The sequence below is a fragment of the Coregonus clupeaformis genome, chromosome 14 (assembly GCF_020615455.1).
Source record: "Coregonus clupeaformis isolate EN_2021a chromosome 14, ASM2061545v1, whole genome shotgun sequence".
Lineage (NCBI taxonomy): Eukaryota > Metazoa > Chordata > Actinopteri > Salmoniformes > Salmonidae > Coregonus > Coregonus clupeaformis.
The window spans coordinates 23,116,235-23,133,467 of record NC_059205.1 but is presented as its reverse complement, the minus strand read 5'-3'; the positions used below and the strand labels follow the sequence as shown (position 1 = coordinate 23,133,467).

The following is a 17,233-nucleotide window of genomic DNA, read 5'->3' as shown; positions in this document are numbered from 1 at the left end:
CAGATTGATCTAACTAGATAATGATCCGTGAAGAGTCAGTACCTCAATACAGAGACAGGGCAAAGGTGTAGAATACTGCAGAGTAGTATTCTTCAACACATCCTCCTTTCTGATCTGCGGAGAAGGAACAAGGGTCAACAAGGATCAGACCTGGGTTCAAATACTATTTGACATATTTTCAAATACTAGTCTGCCTGGAGTGCCAGATGGGTTTGTAGTTTTGGCACTATTATATTGGTTCCATTGTGCTAGGCAAGCTCAATCAAGCCCAGGTAAAGTACTTGAAATTATTTCAAATGGTATTTAAATCCAGGGTCTGATGAGTATAGCGCAACTGATTTATGATGTCTGTCTTATCATCATACCATCTGGCTGAGGCATTTCTACGACCTTACTCTTCCCTGTGTTACTATCAGAGTATGCACAAAGTATAGTGTTGACTATCACCGTTTTACAACACTTACTGGCAAGCAGTAGTTGTAAACGCACTTGTCACTGGGAGGGGTTATTATGCTAGGAAAGTGAAGGTGGGGAAGTGCATCAACATATTATTAGTGCCTAGCCACACTCCAAACTGAATATCAATCTGTTTCAATATGCTTTCATTTCACTGAGTGAAACAATAGTGAAATATACATTATGGAATCCAGGCTAACCAAGGTCCCACCATTTGAGAAGAAACGTTTACTCTATAAGGTCCCCATCTCCTGTAATCTTACCAGTGTGTTGGCCCCTGTGTCTCTACAGGTGTAGGCTTTTCTGTGACACAGTCTCAGGTGATAGTCTTCATCCTCCAACATGTCTGAGACAGACACAGCCAGCTCCTTTCTGTCTGAGTCCACAGTGTACGCTAGCCTCCCAGCTGTCATAGGACACAGTCAGTCAGTAATCACACAGTCAAGGGAAATGGATGTACTGCCAATATCTTTAGGCTGATTTGTACACAAGGAAATATAGAATGAGTATGATGTTGTCTGGTTTGGCAAGGCAAAAATGAAGCCTTGTTGAACGCAGAAATAGTCTGTCATTGTAAACCATGCTAAGGGATATCTAGTGTGATTCAATGGTTGTGAACTATAGAACAATAGAGAAATAACATCTATCAAACTTACTGATACATTCTGGAATGTTACTCCGAAGATCTCTGCTGCCACATTCTGAAATATAGTTTAAAACCAAGTTGAGTTTTGTTCTCTGTAAAACAAACAGTGCATCGACAAAGTTTCCCCCTTACTATGTTAAGTGCTTTGAGTACCTCAGTTGGTAGAAAGGCTCTATATAAATCCAATCCATTATTATTATTCACCATTGATCACGGTCCTCATCCTCACCTGGGACATGGTAAGTGCTTGTCCAGGTGACTCCACAGTAGCCTGGATTGGTCTTTAGAGTGACGTGAACATCTTGACCTGGCCACACCTCAGAGCAGTCATTATGAACCTCCACCTTGAGAGAGAGAGAGAGAGAGAGAGAGAGAGAGAGAGAGAGAGAGAGAGAGAGAGAGAGAGAGAGAGAGAGAGAGAGAGAGAAAAAGAGAGAGAGAGAGAGAGAGATATAGAGATATAGAGATAGAGAGATAGATTACAAGTGTTCTGAAGCCAGATCCATATTTGTGTTCTTGGGTGTGATGGGAGGTTGTTGCCACAAGCACACATACTGTACAGCAATGTTTTGCTTGACTAAGTGTATTGTTCCTGTTGTCCCTCCAGTCTCTATGTTGTAGGGTAGTGGTATGGGGTGTAGTTTGTAGTATGGTAGGGTGCATGGTGTGGTAGTGTAATACTGTACCTGCTGTCCCTCCAGTCTCTTTCTGGCTACTCTGGGGAAGCTGACGAGCCTACAGCTTGCCAACATCATCCCTGCGGTAACAGTGCATATGGAGACACCATGGATGTGCTCTGAGGAAAAGTAGCATTAAAAATCATGAGAATGCAAGCTATACAGGGTCAGTGCAAGTACCGTAATTACAGTGTGTGTGTGTCAGGGTTGGCCTCAATTCAAATAGAAGGAAGTCAGTTCAGGAAGTAAACAGAAATGACAATTCAATAATCGAAAAAAGGGCTATTTATTTCAAAACTTTTTAAATGTCCGAATTTTTTATTCACATCATTTCTTAAATTGACTGCCTACAATGTATATGTGTGAGCGTACGTGCGTGTCACATGCGTGTCACATGCGCTACAGGAAGCAGTGTGACCCTGAATCAAAGGGCCAGGTAAGATATTATTGCAGGGGTTTCCCCTCTCCGGCCCCCATCCCGCTCTCACCTGTACAGAACTGCTCTGAGGAGAACTGACTAGGGAAGTACATGCTGTGGCTCTGTTCTGTTCATAGTGTGAGAGATTTATTATTTTTATAATTGATGGGATGACTAACTTAGAAAGAATGCATTCTTGACTGGGCTAATGTAGGTTGTGTCACCTGGCAAGCTGTGATTGATGTGAAGAGCTGTTTTAGGGGGTAAAATGAGATAAGGATTTGTGTCTCCAAATACTAGACTACACTGGTTCTTTGTGATCTGTGAACCTTCCTTGGACGTAGGAATGGTGTCTAGGGGAGCTGGCTCTTCTCACTATGACAGGTTGTTATGATAAACGTATGCCTGGAAACAGGGATGCGCTAAGAGGCGGGGGACTAGCCTGTGCGTCAACGGATTGGCTGAGTAAGTCTAAACCACGCTCAAGTCTCTACTCTGATTGGCCAGCAGAGAGGTGGGAAACTCTCTCTGTAAGAGTATTTGAAGAACAATCTGAAACAATGGATTTAGTTCTCTGAAGTGCCCTGTGAGGTATTTCAAAGAGCCCGTATATACGAAACATCATATTTACCATTGAAGGTTTTTGCATTAATTAAAATAACTAGTATATCTTAGAAGTCGTGTTGACCTCTTTTGTTCCTAATGCCAGATTTGAATTGACGCAACTTTGACAATAGTGTTCTATCTGGTTTCAGTGGTATGCTGTTTTAACAACATAGTCTCCCTGTGAGCACCCCAATCTTATAAATCAAAGAATTGCCAGGAAAACACCAAGTTTCCCTGTAAAGGGTAGCTTCAAATGACACCCTATTCCCCATATGGTGCACTGCTTCATGGGAAATAGGGTGTTATTTGAGAAGCAAACAGAGATTAAGGGTTCGAGTAAATCAGATTGACATCCGCATAATGTCATTTTGGCGTGTCGGAGGTGGAACTGCGTTAGAGCAGTCAAATCCACAAGCAAATAATTAAGTTACCTTTTCGTGGACACTGCCATTGGATGCAACAACACAAATCCCATGCCGCCGCGTTAGAAATGAATGCAGCACCGTTACAAGTTAAAACACTCAAATTAGATTGAAAGGCATAAATCCCCACATCCAAATTAAAAGAACGCTCAGATCGACACTACTCCTCGGCCAGAGCGTCCAGTGTGCGCTCTGAACACTCCGAGAGCAAACAACACACCCTATTCAGTGCCTTGCAAAAGTATTCATCCCCCTTGGCGTTTTTCCTATTTTGTTGCATTACAACCTGTAATTTAAATGGATTTTTATTTGGATTTCATGTAATGGACATACACAAAATAGTCCAAATTGGTGAAGTGAAATGAAAAAAGTTACTTGTTGAAAGAAATTCTAAAAAATACATTATGGAAAAGTGGTGCGTGCATATGTATTCACCCCCTTTGCTATGAAGCCACTAAATAAGATCTGGTGCATCCAATTACCTTCAGAAGTCACATAATTAGTTAAATAAAGTCCACCTGTGTGCAATCTAAGTGTCACATGATCAGTCACATCATTTCAGTATATATATACACACCTGTTCTGAAAGGCCCCAGAGTCTGCAACACCACTAAGCAAGGGGCACCACCAAGCAAGCGGCACCAAGAAGACCAAGGAGCTCTCCAAACAGGTCAGGGACAAAGTTGTGGAGAAGTACAGATCAGGGTTGTGTTATAAAAAAAATATCAGAAACTTTGACCATCCCACGAAGCACCATTAAATCCATTATTAAAATTTTTTAAAGAATATGGCACCACAACAAACCTGCGAAGAGAGGGCCACCCACCAAAACTCACGAACCAGGCAAGGAGGGCATTAATCAGAGAGACAATAAAGACACCAAAGATAACCCTGAAGGAGCTGCAAAGCTCCACAGCGGAGAATGGAGTATCTGTCCATAGGACCACTTTAAGCCGTACACTCCACAGAGTTGGGCTTTATGGAAGAGTGGCCAGAAAAAAGCCATTGCTTAAAGAAAACAATAAGCAAACACGTTTGGTGTTCGCCAAAAGGCATGTGGGAGACTCTCCAAACATATGGAAGAAGGTACTCTGGTCAGATGAGACAAATATTGAGCTTTTTGGCCATCAAGGAAAAAGCTATGTCTGGCGCAAACCTAACACCTCTCATCACCCTGAGAACACCATCTCCACAGTGAAGCATGGTGGTGGCAGCATCATGCTGTGGGGATGTTTTTCATCGGCAGGGACTGGGAAACTGGTCAGAATTGAAAGAATGATGGATGGTGCTAAATACAGTGAAATTCTTGAGGGAAACCTGTTTCAGTCTTCCAGAGATTTGAGACTGGACAATGACCTTAAGCATACTGCTAAAGCAACACTCGAGTGGTTTAAGGGGAAACATTTAAATGTCTTGGAATGGCCTATTCAAAGCCCAGACCTCAATCCAATTGAGAATCTCTGGTATGACTTAAAGATAGCTGTACACCAGCAGAACCCATCCAACTTGAAGGAGCTGGAGCAGTTTTGCCTTGAAGAATGGGAAGAAATCCCAGTGACTAGATGTGCCAAGCTTATAGAGACATACGCCAAGAGACTTACAACTGTAATTGCTGCAAAAGCTGGCTCTATAAAGTATTGACTTTGGGGGGGGTGAATAGTTATGCTGTTTTTTTGTATTTTTTCTTGTTTGTTTCACAATAAAAAATATTTTGCATCTTCAAAGTGGTAGGCATGTTGTGTAAATCAAATGATACAACCCCCCAAAAAATCCATTTTAATTCCAGGTTTTAAGGCAACAAAATAGCAAAAATGCCAAGGGGGGTGAATACTTTCACAAGCCACTGTATCTGTGTCATTATCGCAAAATTAGCTTGCTAACAACCTGTTGTCATATTCGCGTGGCTGTCGTCATCAACCAGAAACCGGAAACAGGCTGTTGTCGGGAGACACCGACTCAATGCCGAAAACTTCGGAACTCAAGAACTCGGATACCTGTGTCAACACCTGCTACCAACTAGCCAGCTAGCTAGGTTGCAATGGAGCCCTCTTCGCCTTGAATAGCTAACAAACATTTCCACGCTGTAGAATCTGTGTTTATTACGGTCTTGTCCAGGACAATAATGACAATACGGAGTTCCAATGCGGCAATTGTTTGCTAGCGGAGGATTACAGGAATGAGGTGGCTATGCTTAGCAAACAAATCTCAATTTTGCACAAGGTTATGGGGAAAACACAAATTGGAACTTTCTCGTTCTCAACTCCTATGGCTGTACATCGCTCGGGCCTGATGGAAGTTTCCCCGCCTTGTCATCTGTCCCTATCCGAATGGCCTGTGCTACCTGGAACTTGCCTGCCAAGGAAATCGTCTTCATCTGCTTCTCCTGCTCCATCCTGTAGTGAAGAAGACGGGGAACAGCAAGTAGAAATCAGCGCTGGTCCCATGTCACAAGTCGTGGAAACCGAAGGCAGCGGCATGCTGCTAAGCGGATGGGGGTGACTGCGAGAGGTTCGGAGCACATTGACATAAGGAATAGCTTCACTGTACTGGGGCCTGATCTATCTGTGCCTTCATCGCTGGGATTGCCTGTGTCTGCAACGACGGTGCTGACTCAAATTATGCTGACTCCAGCAGCGGCGTTATCGAGTTTGGGGTACGTTATCCTGCTTCTCGTGGGCCCGTGAAAGACTCAATGAATTGTGTGAGGGGTGGGAATGGGCGGATTTCACCATTCCCTTCTCCGGCCATTGTATTGGGCAGTTCAATGGTGAGAAATGTCTCAATCCCTGGAGCAAAAATGTTGTGCTGTCCAGGAGCACGAGTACAGGCCATCAATAAGCTGCTCCCAAACATTTTAAACCAGCATCAGGACATTGAGTATATCATAGTTCATATGGGATTCAATGATGTTATGAAGGGCAGCTCAGAATAGCTGAAGATGGATTTTAAAGAACTGATTGGCTCACTACTTACACCAATGAACGTGTCACGATCCCCCCTGGTACTGCTGCTCAATCCCGTTCACCAGCTCCGGAGGTCTACCTCACCGGCCTTCTAGGCATCACTGACCTGGTTCATTGCCACCAACCCGGACTGTCTTGTCTCATTACGCACACCTGGTTCCCATTCCCCCTGATTAGTATGTGTATATATGTGCCCTCTGTTCCCCATTGTCCTTGTCGATTATTGTCCCATGTCCGTTGGTCTCGTGAGTACTGTGTATTGTGCTTGTTATTACGGGTCTCGTCCCATGTATTTGTTTGGAGGTTTACGCCTCGCTCTTTTGGGTTACATCCCGGTGTTATATATATACATGTTTGTTTTGGGCTTCGTCCCCGTCGTTTTTTCATGACGTACCTTGTGTTGGGTGGGGTAATAAAAAAAAAGAATACGTATTCCTGCGCCTGTCTTCTAATCATTATACAACATGACAAAACAGCCCATAATTTCTGGCCCTCTGCCCTCCCTAAATCGTGGCATTGAATGGTTCAGCTGACTTTTAGCCCTCAATAACTGGTTATGAGACTATTGCAGCTCTGTAGGTGTAACATTTATTGACAATTTTGATACCTTCTGGAAAAAAATCTTGTGTTATAAGGAGGATGGGATCCACCCAAATCATTTGGGTTCCTGGTTCCTTTCACAGCATTGTAAGAATGTGTTGAGACAGTGACTTATCAATGACCCAAGCCCAGCTCATTTAATCCCTAATATTGTGTCGCTGAGTTGTCATAATGCTTCAGCAAATGCACATTATCCCAGGGCCGTTGAATGACACAATGTAAGTAACCTAATTGATGTCCCTCTTACTGCCCTGAATTCTTCTGCTGATCCCACAGCTATTGTATGCAGTAATCATGTGCCTATGAACCAGAGTGATACTGTTAGCACTGAGGCGGTGTGTTCTAGTAGGAAGTCCACTGTGTGCAGCTCACCCTGCACTAACATAAATAACATGAGCATGTCTACCTCTGCTAAGCTTCCCAGTAAAGCAATAAAAACAATCAAGCATCCCAGAAAAGTGCTAAAAATAGCCCACATTAACATATGTAGCTGAAATCAATAATTTGCTAGTAACAGATGACATTCCTATTCTGACAATCTCTGAAACTCACTTAGATAATACATTTGATGTTACAGTGGTAGCAATACATGGTTATAAGATCTACAGAAAAGACAGAAATGCCAAAGGTGGAGGTGTGGCCGTTTCTATTTGGAACCACATTCCTGTAAAGCTTAGAGAGGATCTCATGTTAAACACTGTTGAAGTAATATGACTACAGGTTAATCTGCCTCACCTAAAGCCTATTCTGGTGGGAAGCTGCTATAGACCACCAAGTGCTAACAGTCCGTATCTGGATATAACGTGTGAAATGTTTGATAATGTATGTGATATTAACAGAGAGGTATATTTTCTGGCCGATTTAAATATTGACTGGCTTTCATCAGGCTGCCCACTCAAGAGAAAGCTTCAAACTGTAAGCTGGTTCAGGTTATCAGTCAACCAGTCAACCTACCAATCAGGATGCTGCCTTGTAGGCTGTTTCATATGTAAGGCTCTTTGCAGACAGCCTTCAAGGCAGCATCCTGACTTATCAGCCTCTGAGGCAGCATCCAGACATCGGCCTCTGAGGCTGTTATTGAATCTGATCAGCCTGCAAGGAATAGAGCTCACCCCCTGGATCAGATAGAGTTGAAGTCGGAAGTTTACATACAACTTAGCCAAATGCATTTAAACTCTGTTTTTCACAATTCTTGACATTTAATCCTAGTAAAAATTCCCTGTTTTAGGTCAGTTAGGATCACCACTTTATTTTAAGAATATGAAATGTCAGAATAATAGTAGAAAGAAGGATTTATTTCAGCTTTTATTTCTTTCATCACATTCCCAGTGGGTTAGAAGTTTACATATACTCAATTAGTATTTGGTAGCATTGCCTTTAAATTGTTTAACTTGGGTCAAACGTTTCGGGTAGCCTTCCACAAGCTTCCCACAATAACTTGGGTGAATTTTGGCCAATTCCTCCTGACAGAGCTGGTGTAACTGAGTCAGGTTTGTAGGCCTCCTTGTTCGACACGCTTTTTCAGTTCTGCCCACAAATGTTCCATAGGATTGAGGTCAGGGCTTTGTGATGGCCACTCCAATACCTTGACTTTGTTGTCCTTAAGCCATTTTGCCACAACTTTGGAAATATGCTTGGGGTCATTGTCCATTTGGAAGACCCTTTTGCGACCAAGCTTTAACTTCCTGACTGATGTCTTGAGATTTTGCTTCAATATATCCACATAATTTTCCTTCCTCATGATGCCATCTATTTTGTGAAGTGCACCAGTCCCTCCTGCAGCAAAGCACCCCCACAGCATGATGCTGCCACCCCCGTGCTTCATGGTTGGGATGGTGTTCTTCAGCTTGCAACATAACGATGATCATTATGGCCTAACAGTTCTTTTTTTGTTTCATCAGACCAGAGGACATTTCTCCAAAAAATACAATCTTTGTCCCATGTGCAGTTGCAAACCGTAGTCTGGCTTTTTTATGGCGGTTTTGGAGCAGTGGCTTTTTCCTTGCTGAGCAGCCTTTCAGGTTATGTCGATATAGGACTTGTTTTACTGTGGATATAGATACTTTTGTACCTGTTTCCTCCAGCATCTTCACAAGGTCCTTTGCTGTTGTTCTGGGATTGATTTGCACTTTTCGCACCAAAGTACGTTCATCTCTAGGAGACAGAATGTGTCTCCTTCCTGAGCGGTATGACGGCTGCGTGGTCCCATGGTGTTTATACATGCGTACTATTGTTTGTACAGATGAACGTGGTACCTTCAGGCGTTTGGAAATTGCTCCCAAGGATGAACAAGACTTGTGGAGGTCTACGATTTTTTTTCTGAGGTCTTGGCTGATTTCTTTTGATTTTCCCATGATATCAAGCAAAGAGGCACTGAGTTTGAAGGCAGGCCTTGAAATACATCCACAAGTACACCTCCAATTGACTAAAATGATGTCAATTAGCCTATCAGAAGCTTCTAAAGCCATGACATCATTTTCTGGAATTTTCCAAGCTGTTTAAAGGCACAGTCAACTTAGTGTATGTAAACTGCTGACCCACTGGAATTGTGATACAGTGAATTAATTATAAGTGAAATAATCTGTCTGTAAACAATTGTTGGAAAATGACTTGTGTTATGCACAAAGTAGATGTCCTAACCGACTTGCCAAAACGATCGTTTGTTAACAAGAAATTTGTGGAAGGTTGAAAAACAAGTTTTAATGACTCCAACCTAAGTGTATGTAAACTTCAGATTTCAACTGTATGTATCTGCCTATATAGCACTTTGACAGCTAATCTGCCTGCAAGGAGCCTTACCTACCAAACAGCCTACAAAGCAGTATCCTGATTTATCAGCCTCTAAGGCCGAAATTGAATCTGATCAGACTGTCAGGAATTAAACTAGCTAGTTCACAAGACTAGCCAAGTTAGCTGTGTGGTTCTTTGCATGCAATGGCTCTGGTCTTTGGGGCAGCACGCAGCCTGGGAGACAGTGCTGGCTCAGGCATTGTTCCGGGCTTAAATGCCCTGCAATGCGATCAATTCAGCCACAGGGCTCCTTGATAAAGTGGTTATCGTGCATCTGAACAAATTAATGGATGATGCGTGGTACTTTTGATTATCTCATGATCTCAACAAAACAACTTTTGTTATGTGGTGAGATAAATAAGTCGTGATCTAGACATAACGAGGGACCAATTTTTTTTATTTGTATGTCCTCTCTGGACTTCCGTAGATCATTGTTGTTCACAAGGCAGAAAATATTTCAACATGAAATCTCAAAGTGGAGAGCCCAACCTACCACTGAGCTGAAGAGCAGTGTGAACTCGAAGGTGAAGAGAGCACTTCTGTTTCCCCTCACACCTCATCACTGTGGACAGACTGACGCTGTGGAAGACAACACTGGTGTTGAGGTCTGCTTGCTGGGTCCTGCACGGGACAAAGGAATCTGTTTGGGTAATAAATACATTGGAAATCTTACTCTCACATTAAAAATAGCAAGACTTTCAGGACAAATGTATACAAATATACAACAACCAGTAATATCAAATAGCCAGCAACTTTACTCATACTTCACTCAGTCATGTCAAGGCCCTGACTACTGCTTTATCAGATGATAATAGATATATTATCCATCCATCTTTCTTTCTCCCTCCCTGCCTGAGCTGTCATGCTCTTTCTTTCACTTGTGGAAGGTACAGTTGTGGTGAGGTGCTGATTAAGTTAGACGCTGATTAACCTGACTTTTGTTATGTATTATTGTGGACACACTCTGTCTCTGTTCACTCCAGCTAGAGGCGTCTACTTGGACTATGACTCTATTGTACTGTATGGGGGGTCCATGCTACAATAAACAAACCTGCAAAAGTTTTATCACTTGGACCACCCATACCACAAACATTGGAACTGGATCCTTTTATTGTAAATGTCAAGTATTTCAGACATCAATTTATATCTGATCAGAGGACCATCAGAGATTTACCATAGTGTCATTGTCAACACACTCAAGCACACACACAGAGAGTATAACAACATTGTTTGTAATGGGTATATTGTAATGCACTCACAGTGGGGTTTACTTTTGCATTGGAGGCCCTGCAGAGAGAAGATGAAAAACAATGTAAGCGGTTTATTTATGCATTTGATATACACTTTATACTACTTATACACATTATACACTTAACAGAGTACTCACAACCCCAGCTGTACAAACAAACAAGCCCAGTTGGCCACTATTCCAGTTAACAATTCTAGGGAGAGAGCACGTTTTTGTAACGTTACCCGTAATGTTCCACTAATGTTTGAGATATTAATGTTCTAGACACGTTTCATGGGAACATTGCAAAAACATTTACAGTGCATTCGGAAAGTATTCAGACCCCTTGACCTTTTCCACATTTTGTTACATTACAGACTTATTCTAAAATGGATTCCCATAATGACAAAGCGAAAACATGTTTTTAGAAAAACACAAATACCTTATTTACATAAGTATTCAGACCCTTTGCTATGAGACTCGAAATTGAGCTCAGGTGCATCCTGTTTCCATTGATCATCCTTGAGATGTTTCTACAACTTGATTGGAGTCCACCTGTGGTAAATTCCATTGATTGGACATGGTTTGGAAAGGCACACACCTGTCTATATAAGGTCCCACAGTTGACAGTGCATGTCAGAGCAAAAACCAAGCCATGAGTTCGAAGGAATTGTCCATAGAGCTCCGAGACAGGATTGTGTCGAAGCACAGATCTGGGGAAGGGTACCAAAACATTTCTGCAACACAGTGGCCTCCATCATTCTTAAATGTAAGAAGTTTGGAACCACCAAGACTCTTTCTAGAGCTGGCCGCCCGGCCAAACTGAGCAATCGGGGGAGAAGGGCCTTGGTCAGGGAGGTGACCAAGAACCCAATTTTTTTTTGCAATGTTCTCATTTAACATGTCTAGAACATTAATATCTTAAGTTCTGAGAACATGGTAATAACGTTCTGGGTAAGTTCTATTTAACATTAAGGGAATGTTCTCTTGGAAACATTCCTTGCACATCACAGGAACATTCCTATGAAAACGGTAGTTAATGACCTAATGAGACTCTTAAGGGAACGTTCTCTAAAGTTGTGGGAATGTTTGTTGTTAGCTGGGATTGTAGTAGTAGAGGTAATGGAGATAGCAAGGGTTGTCCTGTGTTTCTACCATGTGAAGACAACACACACCCCAGTGTTTGTTTTCCTGGCTTATGTACCGTGTGTCTCCTTATTTTCTACGGTGCGGTAAATGCATCCTTGCTTATCTTTCTTTCAGTGAAGGCACGTGCCCTTTTTAAAATTATGTTCGATATGTAAACGATTTATCTTACCAGTGTCCTCGTGTTGGATATCACAGAGAGAGTGACAGCCTCTGTACTGACAGAGGTACTAGGCTTGAGGAAATGCATCCACAGGGATTAACTCCCTAGTGCCGATGTCAGCGCCCCGTGGAAATCTAATTAGCATAATCAAAACATCCCCATCAAAATCGGTCAGTTTAAGCTAGAGATATGTTTTTTTTGCATGGGCTGCGTCTCAATCTTAAGCATCTGCCGATAGCCTGGTGTCATAGACTAGATGTAACATAGTAAATGGAAATCTTGGACACACAAATTAGTATGAAATATTACTTTTGGTATGGTTACATAAGACAGATGGTTACTTAAGGCAAAAACAAAAGCAGGATGGATGGATGGGTTTGCATATAACGTGAACGTCTAGCAACGCAAAGGTTGAGAGTTCAAATCTCATCACAGATACCTTTAGCATTTTAGGTCATTAGCAACTTTGCAACTACTTACTACTTTTTAGCTACATTGCAACTACTTAGCATATTAGCTAACCATTCCCTTAACCCTTTAACCTTACTCCTAAACTTAACCCTATCTCTAACCCCTACCCCTCACCCCTAGCCTAGCTAATGTTAACCAACTAGCTAATTTTAGCCATCTAGCCACCTAGCTACGTTTTGCAAATTAGTAACATATAGGCCTTTTGCAAATTCGTAATGTATTGTATGTTTCGCAAATTCGTAACATATAATGCCAATTGTAATTCGTAACATGTAATACGAAAATGGGTGATGGACACTTGCAAATTAATACATACCATGTGAAATGTAACATATCATACTAAATGAGGTCGCTCAGTTTACGTACATAATAATACGAAATGCTCTGAGACCAGGTTGCCGCCGATGTTGCCCTTCAGCATCTGCGGTGAAAGTTGGCAGAGCTAAAGTGGTGTTTGTCAGACCATGAGACATGCCGAAAATCGGTCTTCTCACGTAAATGTCTGTAGCATCCGAATGGAAAGACCCCTCTATGGAAAGATGAGACTCTCACGAACACGATGGCGTTCTCCGTTTTGGTCTACAACACCCACAAGCATCACAGGACTCGTCTGGAGTCGGTACAGCCGATCTGCATACTTCTGTCTGTAGCGTCCGAACAGTTTGGGCTACACACTAATACGACCCCTCTATGGAAAGGTGAGTCTCTCATGAACACGTACATGTCGGTCGTTTCGCTTACAAGACTAGTCTGAAGGTATCTGGCCAAATTCAATGTTTCATTAAATAATTTTTGTACATCTTTTTTTATATCTTAAGGGGTCCAGAGGAGGCTGGTGGGAGGGGCTATAGGAGGATGGGCTCATTGTAATGGCTGGAATGGAATCAATGGAACGGAGTCAAATGTGGTTTCCATATGTTTGAAGTGTCTGATATTGTTCCATTTATTCCATTCCAGCCATTACAATAAGCCTGTCATCCTATAGCTCCTCCCATCATCCTCCTCTGATGCAAACATAGACAGAAAGTATCAAGGCTAACAGAGGAGTATATTACAAAGCAGGATCAATGAGTTAGCCAGATAACTTTGACAAGCAACCAGAAATAACTATTGATTTTATAGCTCATATTCTTGATGATGAATGTTGGGAAGCTCACTAGTTTGAGGTCACAAAATCAACAAAATCTGCTAGCGGTGCTAATACAGATGTAGGATCTTATTTTGAGCCAGTTTGCTACAGCAGGAAAATAGTCCTGCAGCAACAGGAAATGTAGATTATTGTATGGATTACAATTAATGGACATTTTTCGTAGGGATTGATACATTTTTCGTTTGGGGCAAATCAAGTCTGACATTTTAAAGTGGAAATTACAAACTTTAGAAGCCTTTTTAAATCTTGAATACACTACAAGTTTGCATTTCACGGAAAGTTCTCTGTAGCTCTTTTTTGAAAATATTGCATGTGATTTTTCAAAGTTAAATGATTTTATTATAATTTTACACACTTTATATCAGATTCTGGGATTAGTCATTAAAGTTCAGACTGAAGTATTTATTTCATAAAAATAAATTAGATTATATAAAAATAAAAAAACACCTGCGACCCTTTCAAAGCCTCCAGCGACCCAATTTGGGTCTCCAACCACCAGTTGAGAATCTTTCCATTGGGTGATATAGGGTCGTTCGTAACATTTACACTCCATCACAATATTGGAATTTCAAATGGTCAACACACCTAAGTGATAACTCTTCATGTCCTACACTCAGCCACTGTGTTTCACTGTATTAAAAGTTCAGTCAGAGTATAGTCAGAGCCACTGCCAAATGAAGCTACAAGCACCGTAGCTCAGCTGGTAGAGCACGGTGCTTGTAACGCCAAGGTAGTGGGTTCGATCCCCGGGACCACCCGTACACAAAAAAAAAAATTATGCACGCATGACTGTAAGTCGCTTTGGATAAAAGCGTCTGCTAAATGGCATATATATATATATATATATAAACTCTGATGGTGTAACAACTCTACAGAGTCATTATTATCATTTACTTTGTTTGGTTGCCATGGTTCCTCAGAATATATGGGGAATATGATATCAACATTCTATTATATGCAAGAGAGTAAATATGATAGACCGATACTAAAACATATTGGTCATGATATGACAAACACTACTCTCACTTCTGACTATTGGTATCAGTAGAGTGTGCTCTGTTTGTAGTTCAGCTATAGTCATCACTATAGTCTAGTTTTAGACGTAATAGTAATAATAGTAATAATATTAGCAGTGGTATTCAAAGTGATAGGAGCTATGCTGCTCATAGACACTTGAGAAGTGTTTGAAACGGAAATAGTGTTTCCTCAGAAAGATACAGGAAGAGTGATTTCCTACCTTGGAGCATCTGGTTTTACATTCCTGGATCCTCTCCATTCCTTCCCCTTGGGCCAGAGAGAGCCCATAGAGAGACATCATCAATATAATAGTAGAAATCATCTTCACTCCCAGTCCTGTGACCTCACTATGGTTCTGAAGTCTGTTCAAAGTTTGGTTGGAAGATGTCTTCTTTCAAGTATGCTGGTTTGGTTTTGTACTCTAGCTGTGTGAGGCAGGTGGCTGATCTATAGCTAACCCTGTCTGTCACTGTGGCTGTTCCAGTAAGTGATGGTTGTAGTGTAGTAGATGGTTCACAACCGAGAGAGAGAGAGACAGAAGCCCCACAGACGTTGGGTGATGATTGCAATTTAAATAGAGGGAAACCTAGAGCCTGCCCACAAGGATATCTCTCTCTCTCTCTCTCTCTCTCTCTCTCTCTCTCTCTCTCTCTCTCTCTCTCTCTCTGTCTCTCTCTCTCGCTCGCTCTCAGGTATTCCCCAGTCAAGTATAAACATCAACCACTTCATTGTTTGAAATCTGATTTCATAGAAACATTTCAAGACACTCTGGGCATTGCCCAGGCATATTGCCAAGAGCATAACACAATATCGTGCAATGTATCCTAACAAGGTGGGGCAGCTTTTTTATTTTATTTTTGAATTATTGCCTGGGTCATAGTATTTTTTGAATTATTGCATTATTATGGGTCATAGTATTAGTACTGTTATGTGTACTTAGTCAAAAATATGTTACAGTATTGCCATTGTAAGAAAATATACAGTAACAGTTGTTGTACAGAAACAAACAAAAAATATTGTAATTTGTCCATGAAATGTAATGTTTATGCAGTGTCATTATGAACAGATAGGTGACATAATCTACATGTGAGGAATTTGTCATGTTTGTGAAGGAAGTGATCTGAGTGTGGAAACCCCACACAGTACACATACCTACACTGCACTGTATCAATGTTGCTATGTGTCAGTTAAGCCAGAACTAAAATCTTGCGTCATTTGTACCATTTATATTTACGTATTCTGTCCACAAGAGATTATGTCTGCAGTGACATTTTGCCATTTCACAACAAATGTTTGTATCATAGTGAAAAATGTGTTACATCCTGAGACATCTGTTTTTCCTGTAGGTTTAGTAGAGACCACATGTTATAGAAAAGAGAGCGAAAGGTTGTCACAGACATACAGTAATGGATGGTTGCTTTGTCCATGTACACAGGACTGTATTGGTTGCTGTGTGCAAATTGACAGGGAAGACCACTGAAAAACGGTGAAGTTCGTAAGGAGCAAACCAATTATCTTCCATTATTGAAATGCCACCATCAATCAGAACCTTATATAGAGATATATGGCTCTGGTTACCATGGCATTACACCTGAAGGTTCATCGCCATGGGTTCTCCTTTCAAGGCTTTGATGAGACAAACTGCCAAAGGAAACACAGACATGTTCCCCTATTTGTGTCAGACAGTGATTGCTGTTATACAAATGTTCTCATAACACATTGACAATCAAACCATTTAAAAAGGAACATTTCTCAATAAACAAAATGTTGATGTGTGCCTGTAGCCATGGTGAAAACTATACATGTGCTTTATTCAACCGTAAAGCCCCCATGGCAGCTGCTGACAGAAATGAAAACATCTCAAAGTACCTGCAGAAGACGACCCAGGCTGTACTCAAACATCTGTAGCATAGCTTTAGTGCAGCCATGCAGGAAAGAATGGAAGACACAGAAACAAAAAGAGAAAAAGAAAGAAGGGACCCTCTTTGAACTTCTGAAGGAAATCCCATGTTTCTGATGCTGGGAAAAGAGACAGATAAGATGTTGACATGTCCTCACAGGTATAGTTGTATGGGCTATCCCCATGTACCCAGACAACCTGAAGGCAGCAAAGGATAAGGGGAAATTCTACAGGAGTAATGTATTACAGGAAGTTACTGTTCTTCGCTAGCCTTAATAGCATGTAGTGATGTAATTAATAGCATGTAATGATGTTGGGAAGAGAGACAGATAAGAGGTTGACAGACAGGTCCTAGGTGTATGGTCTCGTATAACTTTGTTTCCGTGACTGTGAATGGGAAAATTGCATGTGTGGGACCATTGAACCCATTATAATCTGAAGGCTGCAAGGGACAAGATGAATTCTTCAGGAGTAATGGATGTCTTACTGGAAGTAGCACATCTTGTCTATAGATTTAAGCATGTTTGGTTAGGGTGCTTTGCGCAATATCATCCCCCAGGGTAAACATAATGATTTGTAG

The 17,233-nt window shown here is 41.5% G+C and overlaps 1 protein-coding gene across 1 annotated transcript; it reads right to left on the bottom strand.

Moving 5' to 3' along the window:
• Nucleotides 1-492: 492 nt before the first annotated feature.
• il17rel (interleukin 17 receptor E-like) lies at nt 493-2,310 on the bottom strand. Its single transcript, XM_041896882.2, has 6 exons — nt 2,268-2,310; nt 1,789-1,898; nt 1,332-1,446; nt 1,113-1,157; nt 720-862; nt 493-513 (listed from the first exon to the last, which is right to left on the bottom strand). Exons 1-6 carry the CDS (start codon nt 2,308-2,310, stop codon nt 493-495), a joined length of 477 nt encoding a protein of 158 aa, XP_041752816.2.
• Between the last annotated feature and the right edge of the window lie 14,923 nt (nt 2,311-17,233).